The 20,457-nt window shown below is 52.7% G+C and overlaps 7 protein-coding genes across 7 annotated transcripts in view; 6 read left to right on the forward strand and 1 right to left on the reverse strand.

The window, feature by feature from the left end:
• ENH_00078890 (AT hook motif-containing protein, putative) overlaps nt 1–329 on the forward strand; it is a gene marked incomplete at both ends in the record, with an annotated part of 9,292 nt that extends 8,963 nt beyond the window's left edge. Inside the window, one exon of the mRNA XM_013577721.1 lies at nt 209–329. Coding sequence (XP_013433175.1) covers nt 209–329 — 121 coding nt within the window. The remainder of the gene's footprint in view (nt 1–208) is intronic.
• Nucleotides 330–2,237: 1,908 nt separating this feature from the next.
• On the forward strand, nt 2,238–3,787 carry ENH_00078900 (proteasome subunit alpha type 2, putative; the record flags this gene model as incomplete). Its single annotated transcript, XM_013577722.1, has 4 exons — nt 2,238–2,616; nt 2,775–2,940; nt 3,196–3,312; nt 3,598–3,787. 4 exons carry the CDS (start codon nt 2,238–2,240, stop codon nt 3,785–3,787), a joined length of 852 nt encoding a protein of 283 aa, XP_013433176.1.
• A 3,040-nt stretch (nt 3,788–6,827) lies between these two features.
• ENH_00078910 (HLA-B associated transcript 1, related) lies at nt 6,828–7,412 on the forward strand (the record flags this gene model as incomplete). The annotated part of the gene is made up of 1 exon (XM_013577723.1): nt 6,828–7,412. One exon carries the CDS (start codon nt 6,828–6,830, stop codon nt 7,410–7,412), a length of 585 nt encoding a protein of 194 aa, XP_013433177.1.
• Nucleotides 7,413–7,627: 215 nt separating this feature from the next.
• On the forward strand, nt 7,628–8,595 carry ENH_00078920 (ATP-dependent RNA helicase, putative; the record flags this gene model as incomplete). The annotated part of the gene is made up of 3 exons (XM_013577724.1): nt 7,628–7,932; nt 8,114–8,257; nt 8,436–8,595. The coding sequence occupies 3 exons, from the start codon at nt 7,628–7,630 to the stop codon at nt 8,593–8,595; spliced, it is 609 nt and encodes a 202-aa protein (XP_013433178.1).
• A 4,143-nt stretch (nt 8,596–12,738) lies between these two features.
• On the forward strand, nt 12,739–12,840 carry ENH_00078930 (hypothetical protein; the record flags this gene model as incomplete). The annotated part of the gene is made up of 1 exon (XM_013577725.1): nt 12,739–12,840. One exon carries the CDS (start codon nt 12,739–12,741, stop codon nt 12,838–12,840), a length of 102 nt encoding a protein of 33 aa, XP_013433179.1.
• Nucleotides 12,841–13,923: 1,083 nt separating this feature from the next.
• ENH_00078940 (hypothetical protein, conserved) lies at nt 13,924–17,940 on the reverse strand (the record flags this gene model as incomplete). Its single annotated transcript, XM_013577726.1, has 8 exons — nt 13,924–14,039; nt 14,329–14,467; nt 14,767–14,853; nt 15,203–15,924; nt 16,144–16,230; nt 16,564–17,037; nt 17,659–17,786; nt 17,837–17,940. 8 exons carry the CDS (start codon nt 17,938–17,940, stop codon nt 13,924–13,926), a joined length of 1,857 nt encoding a protein of 618 aa, XP_013433180.1.
• A 2,309-nt stretch (nt 17,941–20,249) lies between these two features.
• The window catches only part of ENH_00078950 (hypothetical protein, conserved), a gene marked incomplete at both ends in the record, with an annotated part of 1,208 nt that continues 1,000 nt past the window's right edge, over nt 20,250–20,457 (forward strand). Inside the window, 1 exon segment of the mRNA XM_013577727.1 lies at nt 20,250–20,456. Coding sequence (XP_013433181.1) covers nt 20,250–20,456 — 207 coding nt within the window.

The raw sequence follows: 20,457 nt of genomic DNA on the forward strand, positions 1-20,457 counted from the left end.
GGGGCCCCCCGGGGGCCCCCCGCAGCTGCGGCAAAAGCTGGGGCGACCGCTGGGGCCCCGGGGGCGTTGGGGGGCACCGCTGGGGCGAAGAGTGGGGGGAGGGGGGCTGCAGGAAGTGGGCTTATGACACTCCCGGGAGGCCTGAGGGCTGCTGATGCTGCTGCTGCTGCTGCTGCTGCTGCTGCTGCTGCTGCTGCTGCTGCGGCAGCGGCAGCGGCGGCAGCAGCGGCGAAAACGGCGGCGAAAACGCCGTTTTCGGAGCAGCTGCAGCAGCAGCAGCTGCAGCAGCAGCTGCTGCAGCAGCAGCTGCTGCTGCTGCTTCGCGGTAGAGCCGTTTGCAAAGATGCAGCAGCAGCAGCAGCAGCAGCAGCTGCTGCTGCTGCTGCTGCAGGCGGCCGTTTGCGGTGTATGGACAGCCAAGAGGCTGCAGCCAACTGAGCGCAGCGTGGAAGAATTAATTAAATTTATTTTTAATAAATCAGCAGCAGCAAAGCAGCAAATTTGCTGCTGCAGTCTTTATTTGCTTCTGCCGAACAAGAAGGAAAAGAAGTGCAGCAGCAAGCCGTTCGGGTGTACGTACACCTCAGCAACCCCGCGGCGACTGCGTCTTTTCGGAGTTATTAAAAACAATTTCCAATCAATTTAAGGACCTTATTTTATTTAAATCATTTAAACAACCTTTTAGTGGATTTGAGGACTTTATTTTGTTTTTTTCAGCAGCTAGCTGCGGTCAGTTCGAGCTGGCTAGCTCTGGCTAGCTGCAGCCACTTGTAGCTAGCTGCAGCTGCTTTGCAGCTAGCTCGGGCTAGCTGTAGCTAGCTGCTGCTGCAGTTAGTTGCTGCTGTTGCTGCAGCAGCTAGCCACGGTGAGCTGCAGCTAGCTGCTGCTGCAGCTAGCTGCTGCTGCAGTTAGCTGCTGCTGCAGCGCAGCAGCAGCGCCGCCCCTGCGTCCTCAACTGGAGGAATGGCTTTCTCATATTTGAAAAGAAGCAAATTCTCTTCGCGAATAAAATCTTCAGAAATATAAATATATAAATATAAATATAAATATAAATATAAATATAAATATAAATGCAAATATAAGCAAACGCGTTTTAAAGGATTTGTTTAACTTCTGTATTTTCCTGCGGAAATGGGGGCCCCCAAGTCCTCTTGAAAAGGGGAAAAGGAACAAAAATGAAAAGAGAATTTGAACAGAAATAGAAAGAGAATTTGAATAAAAATGAAAAGGGAATTGGAATTAAAATGATAAATGTTTGCGCCGTTTGCCCTCCAAGCAGCTGCTGCTGCATGTTTTAGAGTGTATATACACCGTAAGATTCAAATGCTGCTGCTGTTGTTGTGGCTGCGGAGGTTAAGCGGCAATGCGGCGATAAAAAACACTTTTTCGGGACAATACAATTCATTAAATTGCTCCTAAACATTTATTTTAATAATATATGGATAGAAGTAGAAATGTAAATAGAATTTGCTTCCAAACAACCCAAATTGCGCCTCAACAGACGCCCAGAGCAGCAGGCTTGCAAGAGCAGCAGCAGCAGCAGCAGCAGCAAGGAAAGCTGTTAAACGGGGGGTTGCTAGGAAGCAGAATGAGCCTCGAAGTTGCTAAAAATTGTAAATTTGATAAATGCAATTTGGATGTTGCCTTATTAGCAAAAGAAAGCCGGTGTTGCAGCGAGTTGGGTCGGCGCGAGCAGCAGTCGGCGTCTGCAGCTGGGGGGGCGTCGCGGCTGCTGTTCGCCCGCGATCCTGCATAAAATGCGTAAATTTGAAAGCCGTTTGGCCTAAATAAAGGAAAATAAAGACAGAGGAGCAAAAAAATTCAACTTTGGACCACTCCGGAGCCCGAATCGCAGCCCGGTGTGCATGTCCGGCGGCAGCGCAGCCCTGGGTGGCGGCGGGGCTGGCTGCAGGCGCGGCGCCGCGGTGTCTCGGAAAGCCGCGGAGTTTTGCCAAGTGGAAAGCAAAGAAAAAACAAAAATTGCAAACTGGAAACTGCGCGGGCGGCTGCGTTCGGAACTGCAGCAGCGACTCGCGGCCGCGGATCGCGCATGCGCGGAAGTGCAGAAAAACAAAAGTGGCGGCGCGCGGCGGCGGCGTTTTTGAAAACTGGGCTGCGGTGTACGTACACCTGAGCGCTGCGCGGCGAGCGGCGACTGCGCGGATCGGAAGTTGAATGGGAGTTTCTGGCGTCGGAAAAAGCGGAATTTGAAATTGAAAATCGTTTTTATTTGCAAAATGGCGGAAGGTCAGTACTCGTTCAGCCTGACGACCTTTTCGCCGAGCGGCAAACTCGTGCAAATTGAATACGCCCTCAACCGCGTGCAGCAGGGCGCCCCCGCGCTCGGCATCAAAGCCCGCAACGGAGTCGTTCTCGCCGCAGAAAAAAAACTGCCAACTCCTTTGATTGACTCCGACACAATTCGCAAAGTCGCGGCTTTCACGCCCGCAGTCGGCTGCGTCTTCGCCGGCATGCCCGCAGACTTCCGCGTCGTCCTCAAGAAGGGCCGCAAGGAGGTGAGCAAACCGCAGCAGCAGCAGCAGCAGCAGCAGCAGCAGCAGCAGCAGCAGCAGCTGAAGTGCAGACGCTTTTGCGGCTCCGGGGACCAGACCAATGGTCAGGGAGGCTCCCTGGAAAGCAGAGCAAGCTGCTGCTGCAAGCAGCAGCAGCTTGCTCTGCTGCCAAACCAGCAGCTCAGCTCCTGCTGCTGCTGCAGCAGTTCAGTTGCTGCTGCTGCTGCTGCTGCAGCAAGTGAACTGCTGCTGCTGCTGCAGCAAATGAACTGCTGCTGCTGCTGCTGCTGCAGGCTGCTGCCTACGAACTGTACTACAAAACGCCCATGCCGACGCAGCAGCTGGTCCAGAGCGTCGCCTCCGTCATGCAGGAGTACACCCAAAGCGGCGGAGTCCGCCCCTTCGGCATTTCCCTCCTCGTCGCTGGGTGCGCGCACAGCTAGCTAGCTAGCTAGCTAGCTAGCTAGCTAGCTAGCTAGCTGGCTAGCTAGCTGGCTAGCTAGCTGGCTAGCTAGCTGGCTAGCTGGCTAGCTGGAGGGTAGCTGGCGAGCTGAGGGGTAGCTAGGGGCTAGCCGGCGTAGGGAACTAGCCAGCTAGCCAGCGAGCTAGCTAGCTAGCTAGCTAGCTAGCTAGCTAGCTGCTGATTTGCAAAGTGCTGCTGCTGCTGCTGCTGCTGCTGCAGCTACGACGACTTCGGGCCGCAGCTGTACCAGGTGGACCCCAGCGGGGCTTACTTTGGGTGGAAGGCGTCGGCGATTGGGCGGGACATGCAGAACGCGAAGACCTTTTTGGAAAAGCGGTAAAAAAGTTAAAAAGTTTAAAGTTAAAAGTTAAATAAAAGTTAAATAAAAGTTAAATTAAAGTTAATTAAAAGTTAAATAAAAGTTAAATGAAAGTGACGGAGTTTTGTTTTGTGAGAGGCGTTGGGTGCGGGGCGCAGCTGGGGTGTACGTACACCTCGGCTCCCGAAAAAAGAGCCGAAACGGCTTTTTCGGCCTCCAGAAAGACCCCCGCTGCTGCTGCTGCTGTGCTGCTGCTGCTGCTGCTGCCGCTGCTGCTGCTGCTGCTGCTGCTGCTGCTGCAGGTACAGCGAAGACATTGAGCTGGAGGACGCGATCCACACTGCGATTCTGACTTTGCGGGAAGGCTTTGAAGGCGCTTTGAACGAAAAGTCGATCGAAATCGGAATTATCGGCCAAGACCGAAAATTCCGAATTCTCGAACCCGCAGAAGTGAAGGACTACCTCGCTGAAGTCGAAGTCGGCACTGCCTGAACGCCCGCTCAGCTGTACCTACACCCGAGGTGTACGTACACCCGAGGTGTACGTACACCCGAGGTGTACGTACACCCGAGGTGTACGTACACCCCAGCTGGGCGGACAGGTGGGGTGTACGTACACCCGAGGTGTGCGTACGTACAGCCGGGGTGTATGTACACCCGAGGTGTATACGCACAGCCGAGGTGTACGTACACCCGAGGTGATATACGCACAGCCCAGGTGTACGTACACCCGAGGTGTACGTACAGCTGAGGTGTATACGTACAGCTGAGGTGTACGTACAGCTGGGGTGTAGCTGCAGTTGGGGTGTACGTACAGCGCAGCAGTCGCCGCGCGCACCTCGAAAGCGCCGCTTTTGTGGTTTTGGAAATCAAAGCGAAACTTTTATTTCGAGTTCTGGGGGCTGCGGTGTACGTACACCGCGCTGCACTGCGCCGCAGCTGCAGCAAGCCGGGCCGGCGCTTGCTGCAGCAGACCGGCCAGCGTTTGCTGCTGCTGCTGCTGCTGCAGCAGCAGCAGCCAGTGCTGCAACGCTTCCTTCACAAAAGCTTTAGGGCCGCGGGACCGGCTGAAAGGGTCTTTAAATAATTAAACACGGAAGCAGCAGCAAGTCTGTTGCTGCTGCGCAGCAGCAAATTCGTTGCTGCTGCGCAGCAGCAGCAAGTCTTTTGCTGCTGTACAGCCGCTGCTGCGCAGCAGCAAACCCCTTGCTGCTGTGCAGCAGCAAGCTTGCTGCTGCTGCCACGGGGCTCACTACAGTCACTAGGGTTTAGTGGTTTAGTCTTTCGTTCTGTGCTGTCTGTAAAGACACCCCCAAACCCTAAACCCTAAAAAGGTGTTCTACCTGACACTTTACTCTTCTAAAAGAAGCAGCAGTGTCTGTAAAGACACCCCCAAACCCTAAACCCTAAACCCTAAAAAGGTGTTCTAGCTGTCACTTTGTTTTTCTAAAAGAAGCAGCAGCCCCTAAAGTGCTGCTAAATAGCTCCTCTGCTGCTGCCTTACTAAGGCTACGCGCAGCGACTTCACAGCAGCAGCAGCAGCAGCAGCAGCAGCAGCAGCAGCAGCGACAGCAGCAGCAGCAGGAGGGGAGTGTCCCCGACTTGGCAATTTCTACTGCAGCAGCAGACGCAGTTCCCCTCCGCAGCAGCAGCAGTTTGCTGCGGAGGGGCGGAGAAGTTAAGAGCGAAATAAAAGGCTGGAAAGGGCGCAGCGCATGCAGCAGAACAGGCCAAGCAGCCCCTGGCGAGAAGCGCAGCAGCAGCAGCAGCAGCAGCAGCAGCAGCAGCAGCGGGAGGTGCCAGCAGCAGCAGAAGGCGAAAAGCGGGCTTAGAGGCCTCGGGCGAGGCCGCCAGCGACGCAGCAGCAGGCGTTTGGAATGTCTCTCGCTGCGCTGCTGCTGCGGTGTCTGCTGCTGCTGCTGCTGCTGCTGCTGCTGTGGGGCGGGCGGGCGCGTGCGGGCGCCCCGGAGTTCGTTTTTTCGCGCTGGAGAGTTTAAAAGGGTTTAAAAAGCCGAAAAGAAGATTTAAAAGCCGAAAAAGGAGCAAAAGGAGCAGCAAATGGCGCCGATCGCAGCACGACCGCAGCAGCAGCAGCGCGTATTAGCCAGCCGCTCGAAGCCCCCACTGCATGCGCTGCTGCGCAGGCGCCCCCCGGAACTGGGCGCTGCTGCTGCCAATTTTTTGGTCTTTTGCGTCTCTTTTTGTTTTTAAAACGCTGCGAAAAGTCGCGAGGTGGTTTTGGTGTCCGCGAAGAGAGGCCGTGAGCGCGTCGAGGCCGCGAGAGAGCCAGCAGCAGCAGCAGCAGCAGCAGCAGCAGCAGCAGCAGCAGCACTTGCCGCCACTCCGTTCCCCACCGCGTCTGCAAGATGGCGGCGCTCGAGCAGAACCCCGCGGACGAGTTGGTCGACTATGAAGAAGACGAGCAGCAAAACGACGCCAAGGTGCGTTCCGCAGCAGCAGCTGCTGCAGCAGCAGCAGCAGCTGCAGCAGCTGCTGCACTCCGCGCCTCCGGGGGCCCCGGGGGCCCCCCTCCGCTCTAAACTTTCTCTAAGTCGCGTCTCTGAAACTCTTTGCTGCTTGCTGCTGCTTTGCCTCTCCCGCCCCGCTGCAGCAGCTGCAGCAGCTGCTGCGGGGCCTCGGGGGGCCCCTCGCTGCCTCTTGTGTTCCAATTTGCTTCTCCGCACTTTTCTCTTTTTGCCTTTTTCTTCGCCCGGGGCCCCAAATACCCCCCGGGGGGCCCCAAACGGGGCCCTTGCTGCAGCAGCTGCATGCGAACTGCAGCAGCTGGGCGGGGGGAAAGGTAACGTTGGGGTGTCTGTACAGCGTGTGTGGGTTTGATGGCGTGGAGTGTCTGCTGCTGCTGCTGCTGTGGGGCGTCTTTGCTGCTGCTGCTGCACCTTGAGCTTTCTCTTGCTGCTCTTCTCTTCCCTCTTTGCTGTGTCTCCCTGAAAGCCCTGCTGCTGCTCCTCTTCGCCGCAGCAGCAGCAGCAGCCTGCGCTGCCGCGAGTAGCCTCGCCCTGCTAGCCGCAGCAGCAGCAGCAGCTGCAGCAGCAGCAGCAGCAGCAGCAGCAGCAGCAAACTGAGAACGCAGTCTTCTTACCTTTTAATTTAAACTCAGGAGAAAGGCGTCGGCGAAGAAGTTGTTGGCCGAGGCAATTACGTGTCCATACACGCCAGCGGCTTCCGCGACTTCTTCCTCAAGCCCGAACTCCTCAGGGCCATCGGCGACGCGGGGCCGCTGCTGCTGCTGCTGCTGCTGCTGCTGCTGCTGCTGCTGCTGCTGCTGCTGCTGCTGCTGCTGCTGCTGCTTCGTGGCTTTTGGGTGCCGTTTTTTCGGGTTTTTGGACTTGCCGAATGCTGCAGAGGGTGGGCTTCGCGGATTAGGGTTTGGGAGGGTTTGTGAGGGTTTAGGAGGGTTTGTGAGGGTTTAGGGTTTGTGGTTTGCAGGGTTTGAACACCCCTCGGAGGTGCAGCACGAGACGATCCCGCACGCGATAACAGGAGTGGACATTTTGTGTCAGGCGAAGAGCGGAATGGGGAAGACAGCAGTGTTTGTGTTGTCGATCCTGCAGCAGCTGAACGTGGACAGCAGCAGCAGCAGCGCAGCAGCAGCAGCAGCAGCAGCAGCAGCGGGCTCTGGGGGCGGCGGCGGGGCGGCGGGCGCGGCGGCGTCGCCGTCAGCCGCAGCAGCGCCCGCGGCGACGAAGCGCAGCGGCGACGCTGCAGCAGCAGCAGACGCAGCAGCAGCAGCAGCAGCAGCAGCAGCAGCAGCAGCGCCGGGGGTGGTGTGTCTGGGCCTGGCGCACACGCGGGAGTTGGCGTTTCAAATAAAAAACGAGTTCGAAAGGTTCAGCAAATACCTGAAAGGAGTCAAAGTCGAAGTGGTTTATGGCGGAGTTCCTCTTCAAAAACATTTGGAACTTTTTGCAGATCCAAAAAGAACTCCTGCAATTCTGATTGGAACTCCGGGGCGGGTCTTGGCGTTGCTGAAGAACAAGTGTCTAGACACCTCAAAAATAGCGCACTTCGTTCTCGACGAATGCGATAAGTGCCTCGAGAAACTCGACATGCGCAAGGACGTACAGGCCATCTTCGTCGCCACTCCCAAGAAGAAGTGACCGCTGCTGCTGCTGCTGCTGCTGCTGCTGCTGCTGCTGCTGCTGTGCAAACGCGGGGTCGGGGGGCGCTCTGGGCGGCGAGGACGGCATGCTGCTGCTGCTGCTGCTGCTGCTGCTGATTGTGGTGGCTGTGGGGTCGTTCTGGCGGCGGTTTTTGCTGCTGCTGTTGGCCACGCTGCTGCTGCTGCTGCTGCTGCTGCTGCTGCAGGCAAGTGATGTTTTTCTCGGCGACGATGAACCGGGAAATGCGGGCGGTTTGCAAAAGGTTCATGCAGAACCCCGTGGAAGTGTTCATTGACGACGAAAGCAAACTGACGCTGCACGGGCTGCTGCAGTTCTACGTCAAGCTCGCGGAAGCCGACAAAAACCGAAGACTCAACGACTTGCTGGACTCTCTGGAGTTCAACCAAGTGATAATTTTCGTGAAGTCCGTTTCCAGGGCGCAGGCGCTGAACAAGCTGCTCACGGAGTGCAACTTTCCCTCCATTGCGATCCACGCGGGCCTCGACCAGGAGGAGAGGTGAACTCAAACGTGAACTCCCCGAAAGCGCCGCGATCCGCGCGAGAATCTGCAGATCTCGCCTTTAAATGGTTTTATTTATCTTTATTTCATCTTTTTTCCGAAAAAAACAGAAAATTCCACCGAGATTCCACCGAGTTTCCCGAGATTCAACTTGCTGTGCCTGTCGCTGCGGCCGCAGGATCAACCGCTACCAGCAGTTCAAAAACTTCGAAAAAAGAATTATGGTGGCCACAGACCTCTTCGGCCGAGGAATTGACATCGAAAGAGTTAATATTGTCGTCAATTATGATATGCCGGAAAGCAGCGACTCGTACCTGCACAGGTGAGCGCGCGCGCCTGCGCTTGAGGTGTACGTACACCTCAACTCCGCCGCCACCCGCAGCCGATCCGCGCGAAACTGCTTCATTTTGCTCCGTTTTTGCTGCAATTTTGCCGTTTTTTTGCCTCTTTTTTGCTGCACTTGTTCATTTTTGCATTTCGGGATTTGCTGCTGCCTCCAGAGTGGGCCGCGCCGGCCGCTTCGGCACCAAGGGGCTCGCGGTGACCTTCGTCGCCAGCCAAGAAGACACCAACGTCCTGAATGATGTCCAAACGCGTTTCGAAGTTCACATTCCGGAGATGCCGGCGACCATTGACGCCTCCCAGTACATCAACCAATGAGTGTTTAGTTTGTAGCGAAATTAACAAACCAGGGGCCAGCTGCAGCAGCAGCAGCAGCAGCAGCAGCAGCAGCAGCAGCAGCAGCAGCGGCGCGCTGCAGCGGCCGCTAGCTGCAGCCTGCCTGGGGAGGCGCGTGGCGCCGGGGCCCCTCTTTTCATGCCTTGCGATTCCAAAGCGTTGAATAGCTTCGAGGGGATGCAGCAAATGCTGGGGTTGCTGCTGCTGCTGCTGCTGCTGCAGCTGAGCAAAGGCGGAGGGCTCAAGCTGCTGCTAGCCCTAGCAGGCAGAAGCAGCTTCCCTTGTCTGCTGCTGTGGGAAGCGGCGGAGCAACTCAGACTGCCCAGGGCCCCCAGGGGGCCCCCCAAAGGGGCCCCCTGGGGAGGCCCCTCCAAGGGGGCCCCCCTGGGGGCCCCCTTTGGTTCCCCGGGGTTGCCCTTTGGGGGCCCTTCTCGGGGCCCCCTCTGGGGGCCCCTCCTGTGGGTTCCAGGGGGGGCCCCCCAACAGGGGCCCCTCTAGGGGCCCCCAAGAGGCCCCCAGGGGGGCCCCTTCGGGGCCTCTAGGGGGCCCCCAGGGGGCCCCTGGGGGGCCCCCAGGGGGCCCCTGGGTTGGGTATTTTGCTCTGAAGAAGCCGGAGCGCGGAGGCCCTGAGGGTTTGCGTTTTGGCGGCGCTTTCTGTCGAAAGGTTTCTGGCGAAATTTGAGTGTCATAAAAGTGGAATTGAATCCGTTGGGTCTTCAAGTGCTTTTGAACAATAAAATAATTATATTATTATTATTTATATTATTATTATTATTATTATTTATATTATTATTATTATTTATATTATTATTATTATTATTTAGTTCGAGGGAGAGTTGGGGTGTATGTACACCCGGTGCATGCAGACGCATGCATGCGTAGTTGGGGTGTATGTACAGCTCATATGAATGCGCAAATGCGGAACTTAATTATTACCCAATTCATAAATGCAAAATGTGTTTATTATTTAAAGAATAAATGCAAAATATATTTGTAAAAGTGAAGTTGTATTTAGAAACGGAAAAGAATAAACTCTAGAGAAACGCGAAAGAGCCAAATTACTCCGTTCCATGTTTGCTGCACCTGCTGCTGCTGCTGCTGCTGCAGCAGCTGCTGCTGCTGCAGCGACTGCTGCTGCTGCTGCTGCAGCAAATACTGAATTTGAATTCGGCATTGAAGTTAGGAACTGCTGCTGCGGAACATTTTGTGGAAGTTTAAGAAGAGTTAGTGGAGTTTATTTAGTCTTTTAGTCTTTTTGTTTTTGGAAAAACAATTATCATTTCGAAACGAAATACGTAGCTGCTGCAGCGGGTGGTTTGCTGCTGCTGCTGCAGCTGCAGCTCCGCCTCTGCGGAAGAGCTTGTTGGAATTTAATTTAATTTAAATTTAAAATATTATTTTTTTCTATTTTGCAAACTGAGCAGCAGCAGACAAGCTGGGGGCCGGCAGTGTTGCGTGCTGCTGCCACTCAGCGGGGGGCAAGAGAGCAGCAGCGGCGAGTGGGGGCTCATTCGCCGCAGCAATAACTCGAAATGCCACTTTTTTTTGAATACTTTAATTAAATTAAAATGTTTAAATTGCAAAAAACAACTCAAGCAGCAGCAAGACTATCCGGAGAAGAAGCCGGGGGCCTCCGGAGCATAGCGGGTGGGCTGCTGCAGCTCCGGGCGCGCGAGTCTGCCGCTGCAGCAGCAATTTTGGAGTTATTTTGCGGGTTTTGCTTCGAAAAAGAATAAAATTTTGATTATTTATTCTTAAATTAACAAAAAGAATCCAAGGGAGCTCCGAAAAGGCAGTTTTGAGGCGAAGTCGCCCGCCGCAGTCGCGGCAGTGTCCGGGTGTACTTACAGGTTCGGACGCTGCGGCTGTCCGCAGGCGCGCAGTCTTTCTTTTTGAATTTATTAACTCTTCAAATCTTTTTATTTTCATTTCTTAATTCGCAAACTTTAGCAGCAGAAGACCACGGGCCGGAGCTCCGCCGCGAAGACCTCCCCGCAGCAGTCGGCCGCGCGCAGCAGCAGCAGCAGCAGCAGCAGCAGCAGCAGCAGCAGGCGGATGTTTTGCTGCTCCCCGCTGCTAGGGGCTCTTCAGCAGCACTGCGCAGGTCATAAGGCAGCTTCTGGTGCTTCCTCAGTGGCAGCGAGCTGCTGCTGCGGGCAAGAGCAGCAGCACTGGAGCTGCTGCTGCTGCTGCTGCTGCGAGCTGCAGCAGCGCCTCGCCGCCGTTTCGGGCCTCAAGCAAACTGCAGCAGCAGCCTCAAGTGTACAGACACCGCAGCAGCAGCAGCAGCAGCAGCAGCAACTCCGAAAATGGTAAAGGAAGGAGATTGGGAGCACGGCGACGCCGCAGCACAGACTGACGCTGCAGAAAACCCTAAAAAGGTAGCAGCAGCAGCAGCAGCAGCAGCAGCAGCAGCAGCAGCAGCAGCAGCAGGAGCGTCTGCTGCAGCAGGAGACTTGCTCTCTGCTGCAGCTGCTCCCCTTTTCGGAGCCCCAGGCTTGCAGGCTTTGCATGCGTTTGAGAGTTTGTAATTTTATTTTCATTTATTTCAAATTAAATTAAATTATTTTTAATTAAATTAAATTAAATTAAATTAAATTAATTTAAATTTTCTTTTTTCTTTTCAGGACTTTGACGGCGCAGAAATTCCTGCAGAGGACACGAAGGTTTTTGTGGATGGAGTAAGTTGATTTATTTTATTTATTTTTATTTATTTCTACTTCTTTTTATTTCATTTCTTTTCTTTTTAATTTCTTTTCTATTTATTATTCTTTTTAATATCTTTTGCTTTCTTGACTTCTTTTAATCTTCTTTTCTTTGAATTGTTTATTCCTTTATCTTTTGAACTGTTCTTTTATGCATTTGCTTTATAATTTTATTTTTGTTATTTATTCATTTATTTATTTATTTATTTTGTTCTTTGATTTATTTATTTATTTCATTTGCGTCTTCATTTGTTTGTTTGTTTGAGTGTTCATTTGCTTGTCAGTTGAACTCCGAATTTATTTATTTATTTATTTATTTATTTATTTATTTATTTATTTGTTTATTTGTTTATTTATTTGTTATTTTTAAAAATAAATAATAAATGATTTATTTAATTGTTCTTTTTTTTGTGCATTTCCTTCTCAATTTGCTGCTCTTCACTCTTTGCCATTCACAATTTGAAATTAATTTTAAATAATATTTAAAATTAACTCTGCATAGCATTTATTATTTATTATGATTATTATTATGACATTATTATTATTATATCTGATTATTATTGCTTTTATTATTATTATCATTATTTATTATTATTATTATTATTTATTATTATTACTATTATTGTTATTATTATTATTATTATTACCATTATTATATTACTATTATTATTAGTATTATATTATTGTTATTATTACTATTATTGTTATTATTATTATTATTATTATTATTATTATTATTATTATTATTATTATTATCATTATTATTATTATTATTATTATTGTTATTATTATTTATTATTACTTTATTATTATTTTATTATTGCCGCAGAACACGGAGGGCGTGGACACAGGTGAAAGGTGGCTGCCGTACATCATCGCCGCGTTTTTCCTTTCTTTCATTTTTCCTCCGCTCGGCTGCTTCGCCTTTTGTCTTTCTTTGAGTCCGTTTCCACGCCTTTTCCGGGGTGTACGTACACCCCAGTTCCGCGTCTTTAGAGCGCTTTTCTGGGGTGTATGTACACCCCAGTTGCGTGTTTCCAAACCCCTTTCTGGGGTGTACGTACACCCCAGTTGCGTGTCTTTAGAGCGCCTTTCTGGGGTGTACGTACACCCCAGTTGCGCGTCTTAGAGCGCCTTCTGGGGTGTACGTACAGCCCAGTTGCTATTGTTATTATTACTATTATTATTATTTATTTATTTATTATTGTTACTGGGGTGTACGTACACCCCAGTTGCGTGTCTTAGAGCGCCTTCCGGGGTGTACGTACACCGGGCGCGTGCGGCGCGGACTTGGCACACATTTTTCTTTTTTTTTGCTTTTTTTTGTTTTTTTTTGCTTTTTTTTTCGCAGATGCGACTTAGTTCACATTTTTCTTTTTCTTTTTGTTTTTCTTTTTGTTTTTTGTTTCTTTTTTCGCAGATGCGCCCTCGGGCTCGAAAAGAGCGGCCTGGGGCGAGTGGGCAGTGCGGCTGGGGTCTCTGCTTTCTTTTCTTTACACTTTTCTGCTGGCGATGCTGCTGAGCGAGTTTTACTACATTCCCAACAGCGGCGCCATTCTTGGCTACGGGTACTAACTGCTTTTCTTTATCTTTCTTTATCTTTCTTTATCTTTCTTTTGTTCTTTCTTTCGTTCTTTTATCTTTCTTTGTTCTTCTTTTTTCTTCTTTGCGGCGCGCCTTCTGAAGGCGCTCTCGCGGTGTACGCACAGCGCCTTGGGGTGTACGTACACTCCGTGGGGTGTATGGACAGCTCCGCGGGGCTGTGCGCAGCTCTTTGGGGTGTACATGCAGCTCCTTCGGGTGTACATGCAACTCCGGGTGTACGTACAGCCCCCTGGAGTCTGCTTAAGCCCCTCGGGCTGTACCTGCAGCTCCGTGGGGTGTACCTGCAGCTCCTTGGGGTGTATCTGCAGCTCCTTGGGGTGTATCTGCAGCTCCTTGGGGTGTATCTGCAGCTCCTTGGGGTGTACATAGGCCTCTTGGGGTGTACGTACAGCTCCCGGGATGTGCCTAAGTGGAGCCCCTTGGGGTGTACGTGCAGCCCGCGAAGGCTGTTTGGGGTGTACGTACACCCCGCTGAGCGTGCGTACAGCTCCCTGGGGTGTACGTGCTGTTCAGTTCTGTTTTTGTTGGGTTGGAGGGAGAGAGCGTTTGCTGTCTTCTGTCAGAAGAAGTGAAGTCGGGAGAAGCTCTGCGTCTGCGCGGCCCGCGGGTGTACGTACACCGGGTGTACTTACACCGCAGAAGCCCAGGGGCTTCGCGGCCCCAGACTCTTCAAAACATTTCTTCTTCTGCAATGCGGGAGGACTTTTCTTCGGGAGGACTTTTGTTCAGCTTTTGCGGCCTACGCAGCTGCGGTGTACAGACACCTGCGCTGCGGTGTACAGACACTTGCGCTGCGGTGTACAGACAGCTCGTCTGCGGTGTACAGACAGCTCATTCGGTGCACAAGGAAAAGTCTAGTGGCATTTAAAATTAATTAATTGCCAAATGCCTTCAGGCCGTTCGGGCCTTCAGTTCAGTTGTAGAGACTTCCTCACGGCAAACGGGGCTGCTCTGCAGCTAGGGTTTAGGGTTTAGGGTTTAGGGTTTAGGGTTTGCAGGACTAGCCCTGCAGCCCCTCCAGCAGCAAATCCAATTTGTCTTCTATTTTGTTGAGCTGCCGCGAAAGCCGCTTTTGCTCATCTTCTAAGGCCGACAGACGGGCCTCAGTGTTTGTGCCTGAGTGGCAAATGGCAAACAAAAACGAAATAAAAATAAAATGAAAATAAAATAAAAAAATAAAAATAAATGAAAACATAAAAGTGAAAAGGAAGATGCGACGCGCAGCCAGTGTGCGCTCAGCTGTAGTGACACCTGAACCCTCTTTTTTCGAATTTTGAAGTTCCAAAACACTTTCTCAATAAACTGACTTTCCGAGTGCTGCGGGGCCACTCCGAGGCCAAAATTTGACTTGAAAAGTCCATTTAAAAGCAGCAATTGAAGCATTTAATTCAAAAGAATTCATTACCTTCTCCGCTGGAGCTGGAGCCGCCTCGCAAGGCCGAGAGGCGACTTTGCAGCTTTTCAAGTTTTTCCGAATTTATCGAAAAGTTCATTTTTTGGGCTTCGCGGCTGCCGCTGGAGGTGGAGCGCATGCTGGGCGAGCTCTGCAGCAGCAGCAGAAACGAAAAGGGGGAAAAGTGCATTTAAAAAGCCAAAAGGGTCAAAATAAAAAGTGAATTCGAAGACAAAATTGCAAAAAGGAAACTCCGGCAAGAAGCAGCAAATAAAACAAACAAATTGGGGGGAAAAGCGAAGAAAAAGCAGCAAAAAACCACAGAAAGGGAATGCGAAACGAAGAAGCAGCAAGCAAAACAAACCACAGCAGCAGCTGCAGCAACTGCTGCAGCAACTGCTGCAGCAACTGCAGCAGCAGCTGCAGCAGGAAAAGAAAGGCGCTGCTAACTTCGGCAGCTCGGGCCACGTAGTCGAGAGTTCGGAGGTTCTTGAGGTTTCCCAAAGCGAAGTCCTCTTCGATCTGCTGGGCCTCCTCCTGCAGGTCAGAGAAAAAACACAAAAAAAATAAACTCCCAAGTCCTCGAATTGGACTAGTAACTAAAAATGTGAAAAAAGACGAATGAAGTAAAACTAAACAGACGAGAAGGCAAAAAGAAACAAAAAAGGAAAACAGAAAAAAAGTGAAAGCGAAACTGAAACTGCGCGTCGCCGAACGCGATTTCAGGTGTACAGACACCTCACAACAGCGGCATCCGGCGAAACGCGAAACCCGCCGGGATCTATTAAAGAAAGGCAATTTGTTTGAATTTGAAGAAATTTGAAGAATTAAATGGATTTATTTTGAATAATTTGAGGGATTTGGTTTGTTTTCTCGCCTTTGCAACCTTCATCAGCGAAGGCAGCTCGGGCTTGCTGAGCCGCTCGAGGCGGCGGCAGCGCCACTTCCCCCCGAACTCCGAAAGACTGAAAAACAAAACTCCCGCAGAGTCCGCCGCTTCTTCGAGATTAACTTCGAGAGATTGAAGAGGAATGGAAAACAAAACGGGGCCCATAAAGCCTTCGCAGATCTCAATCAGCCCCCCCTCCAGCTCTGCAGCAAATTCGCCGCCGCAGCTCACAACCTGCTGCAGCCTCCCCGCCGCTGCAGCGGGACCCTCCAGTTGCTGCAGCAGCTGCAGCAGCTGCTGCAGCAACTGCTGCAGCAGCTGCCGCAGCAGCTCACGCAGCAGCAACTGCTCCAGCAGCAACTGCTCCAGCAGCAACTGACCCAGCAGCAACTGGTCCAGCAGCAACAAACCAAGCAGCAACCGCCAAGCAGCAGCCGCCAAGCAGCAACCGTCCAGCAGCAGCAGCAGCACCAGCAGCAGCAGCAGCAGCACCAGCAGCAGCAGCAGCAGCAGCAGCGGACCCGCAATGGACAGGCCAGTGGTGTAGACCGCAGCAGCCAACACTATTGTGTGGCAGGAGTCGGGGACAGCCTCGAGATCCACTGCGAGCGAATGCGTTTTTTGGTTAAGACAAAAACTGCCGCTGGCGTCTTCGGGGTGTTTGTAGAATATGCAGTCCACGAAGGCGCAGGCGTTATCAAACAAAAGGGCAAACATGTCTGCGCAACAATAAATAAATAAATTAATTAATTAATTAATTAATTAATTAATTAATTAATTAATTAATTAATTAATTGTTTGCGAGGCGGAAATGCACTTCTGGGGAGGTCCCTGCAGTTGCGCGGCGACGCGCAGTGTGCAGACGCCTCCGCTGCACTGCGCTCCCAAACCCTAAACCCTAAACCCTAAACCCTAAACCCTAAACCCTAAACCCTCACCAATGTCGATTCCTCCGGGGTAGGCGTCTTCATCGTAAGTGAGTCGCACGCAGATCTTCCGGAGGGCAGAAAGTTGCGAAAAAGAAACTGAAAAAAACCAAAGACACACCCCAGGTGTACGTACACTCCACGCCCGCGGTGTACATACACCGCAGCGCCCCACACCCACCCCTTTGTGCACACGGGGGCGCCCCCCGCGCTGCGGTGTACGTACACCCCAAGTGTACATACACCCCAGCTGTACGTACACCGCAGGTGTACGTACAGCTGGGGTGTAGGTACAGCTGGGGTGTAGGTACAGCTGGGGTGTAGGTACAGCTGGGGTGTACGTACAGCTGGGGTGTACGTACAGGTGGGGTGTAGGTACAGCTGGGGTGTAGGTACACCGCAGCTGGGGTGTACGTACACCGCAGGACTCACCGCGGCGGCTGGGAGTCACTTCGTGGCTGCGGTCGCGCACGGTGGAGCCGAGGCGGCCGTAGAAAGTGTTGCTGCGGGGCTGGTCGCTGGCCTCGGAGGCCCCCGACAGGTACCCGCTGTACCCGCTGCTCAGCCGGTGAATCGGCATTGCTGCTGCTGCTGCTGCTGCTGCTGCTGCTGCGGCTGCTGCGGCGGCGATCCCCCCACGCCTGCTGCTGCGGCGCGCGGCTGAGACCTGCTGCTGGAGCGCTGTGCCGGGCCCTGCTGCTGCAGCGCAGGAGCTCGGCTCAGCTGCTGCAGCAGGGCTCCTCGGCCCAGCTGCTGCAGCTGCTGCAGCTGCTGCAGCTGCTGCAGCAGCAGCTCTCTTGGGAGGGAATCTGCTGCGGGGAAAGGCCGCCGCAGGCCCGGCTCCGCAGCCCGAGCTCTTAGTTGAGTTCCGCTGGAGCCGCGAAGGGCAGCAGCGGGGGTCTTGTGCTGAAAAGGAAAACGCCGGAATTCAAGTTGAGCTCAAGTTGGGCTCTTTCTCGAGGCCTTTCCCCTCCCAGTCCATTAGTGGGGCTCTGAGAGTCCCAAAAATGGATATTTGGGCTTTTAAACTTCAAGAAAATGCGCTAAGAGCCGCGGTTTAGCCGCCAAGTCCAAAAAGCAGTCACAGGCTTTCAAGTGATCCTGCCCGCGCCCGCTGCTGACGACGAAGAAGGGCCAAACTGCACAGCCCTAACATTGAAAAGAAAGAAGAAGTTAAATGCTTTTCGTTTTTCAAATTCGAAAAAGCCAAACTCGAAGAAGTGTGCGCGAATCGCAGCAGCAGCGCGAGCCCACTGGACGGCGGCACTCCGTGACCGCCGAAGACCAGAGTTGCGCTTTGAACTGGAGGCCAGCAAAAGTAATACCTCTTTCCCAGCCTATTTTGTCTTAAATTGTGTTAATTTTCGCAATCATTGAATCCTTGTTGCGGCCACGAAGCCGAAAAGGTGGAAAGTTCCGCTTTCAGACAACGCCGCCACCTCGAACCTGCACTGAGCCGCTGCGGCGGCGCCTTCGGGGGAAACTCCAATTTCCCGCAATTTAAATCTCCCCGCACTTCGTATTTACCTTTAAATGGGAGCTGTGGGCGAATTCGGCAGCGGGCAATGCCGGAAACTGCAGCCAACGCTGCTGCGGCGGCAGTCCGCGGCCTTCCCACGATGGCACACTCTGCGGCTTCGATCCACACCCACGGCCTGCAGCTCCGTTCATAAACGGAAAAGCCCAATTGTAACAAACTCCTCACAGCTTGCTGCACTCCGGCCAGTTTCTACTTCGCTCCCTCTCGCCTCTCCGCCGAGGCTTCGCCACACAATGCGAATCGACTGAAAAAACGGGCAAATCAGCCATTGAAAGGCCCCTCTTCAGCTGCCAATAGGGGATTTTAGTGAACACTGCAGACAGAGGAAGTGATCCTTGAGGTAGAGGCAGTTTTCAAGCTTCGGAACTGGCAGCAGTTGAGCGTCAGCTCGAGAGCCTTGCAGACCTCCGCTCTATCAGTGGCTCTGCATGCGCTCCTTCGCAGATGCAAGTGGATCTTTATTGAAAACGCAGAAAGCAGCTTTCAGCCGCTGATAAACAACTATTAACTTCGCAGCAGAGCCGCCAGAAGAGCCACGGATTTGCGAGCTTAAAGCAGTGGCTGCAGCCTGCAGCACACGGCCGCATGCCGCACTCTAATCGAGGGAAAGCTGCGGAAAAACTAGTGCTGCACGCTCCTCTTTGGCCAAACTAATATTACTGGTGTCTGATAGTTTGAAATGGGAGCCAATGCAGCGATATAGACCCCAAAATAGTCCGCAAATGCTGCGCAGCGTTGCCAGCCAGCAGCAGCAGCAGCAGCGGCGGACGGCGGCCTGGCTGCATTTACTCGCAAAATCGCTGGCTGTTTCCTCAGAGTTGGTAAAATAACTTTAGAATGCTTTGCAGAAGGATATACGCAGAGCACACAACTGCGCGACGCAAAAGTTGAATTTTCTCACAGGGCTGGCTGGCGGGATCTGGAAAGTGAACACAACTCCGTTCTAAACGACACAATTGAAGAACAACCTTCACTATGTTTGTTGCTCACGGAAATTAGTATTTATTTGCGGCTTAAAGGCCACACATTTCGGCCTTCACTCCCTGTAGCCGCGAAGCTACACAGGTTTCCACAGTGCCTCAAGTTACTGACATGCCAAGTTGATGCACGGACATCTCCCCAGCGACAGCTGCGGTGAACATAAGAGGAATTAAAGGAATAAAAAGCATTAAATGACGCAACAAGATGCCACTTTGCCAGTGATCTGCTCAGAGAAGCAGGCCAAGCCATGGCTCGTGCAGAAGACAGCCAACTAGGCGGCCTATAGGCACCCAAAGATCACCAACTGCGCGTTTTTGACGCAATATTGCATAACAATTCACCATTTTCACCAATTTTAGAGTTATTTGAAGCAAAGTGGAGGCTTCAAAACCCCGAGAAAGTCTACCCGGCGAGGCCCGCGGGACCTCCGGCTAAGAATACGGTGTTTCCTGTGCAAGCCGTGGCGCTGCCTCAGTGCAATTCACCTGAAAGCAGCTGATTTTGATATCGAAGTTTGATTCTTTTGCAACTTATGGGATATCCCCACAACTCGAAAGGACTTGAACAGAAAGCTACAAATGCTGTTCTTGAGTTGTCTCACTTGTTATCTCATTTTCTAGAGGTGCAGCTAGTGGGCTCTTGTGTTCGTTAGCACAAGCTGCAAGACCCAGGCACTTGAACTGGCCCGTACTGCTGCTTCTGCTGCTGCTTGCCGCGAGAAGCAGCAGCAAGGGACCCATAAAGAAGCAAATTAAGTTCTGCAATTATAAAAATAAACATAAAAGAACCCCGCAAGCTGCCCCCTAATCAGTGTAGGAATCGCTGGATCAGAAACGACCTGTCTGTCCCATCAGCAGAGCGGCGCTGCCAGCCCTCTGGCTGAAGCAGCTGGGAACCTCAAGCACAGTAGAACTTTGAAAAGATAAACTGAACTGCATTTGTTTTAAGAAGGCAGAACAGGTCAACGAGGGCAGCCTGCAGCCAAGAAAGGGCGGATCACCCCCCGCAGCAAGTAACCCCGCACTGCGTAGCCGCACTCCGGCTCGCCAAGCATGCATGCTAAGCATCTTCAAGCGAGCTACAAGGCAAAGAGGAGTTTCGAAATAAATCTAAAGAATCGGCACTTCTTCAGGAGGTAGTCAGGGCGCGAGACGGATCCCCGCAGCGCCCGACAAGCAGGGTGGGATCTAGGTGCAAGCGCTGCCTAGACAGCGGATACGGGGGTAGTCGCTGGTAAATATGCAAAAGCGTTAATGCCGAGCAAGTCTGTGGAGTTCTGTGCTAAAAAAGAGTGGTTTGTTTAGCGTTTGTGTGTCGAGGAATCAGGACGGTCTCGGCCAGCCCCAGGAGCCGCGGCTGCGCCTCAGTAGCCTTGAAGCCTGGGGCCCCGCGGAAGCGCGAGATTCGGGTCAAATCTGACTTGCTGTGCAGAATTTTTGCAAATTTCTATTGTTATGCGCGCGTTTGGGGTCAACTGGAGTGCCGAGGACTGCTCGAGGAGTGGCGGAGGCTGGACTCGGCGGCTGCTGCGAGCGCTTGACGCGGACTCTGCGGACGCGTTGCAGGGCTGGAGACGGGCCCCGCGGAGTGCAGCACTATGCGGCGAATGCGCGGCGTGGGCCTGTGGGTGGCCCTCTTGCTGGCAGCAGCAGCGTGGCTTCCGTGCTGCAGGTGCAGCAAGGCGCTGCAGCAGCAGCAGCAGCAGGGAAAGCCGCCCAGCGCGGCGGAGCCGAGACGGCGGTACTCCCCCCCCCCCTCTCGGAGCCGCGCCGCAGAGCCGCGCTGCAACTCTTCGAAAAGGGGCA

The sequence above is a fragment of the Eimeria necatrix genome, genomic scaffold (assembly GCF_000499385.1).
Source record: "Eimeria necatrix Houghton genomic scaffold, Enh_scaff83, whole genome shotgun sequence".
Classification (NCBI taxonomy): Eukaryota; Apicomplexa; class Conoidasida; order Eucoccidiorida; family Eimeriidae; genus Eimeria; species Eimeria necatrix.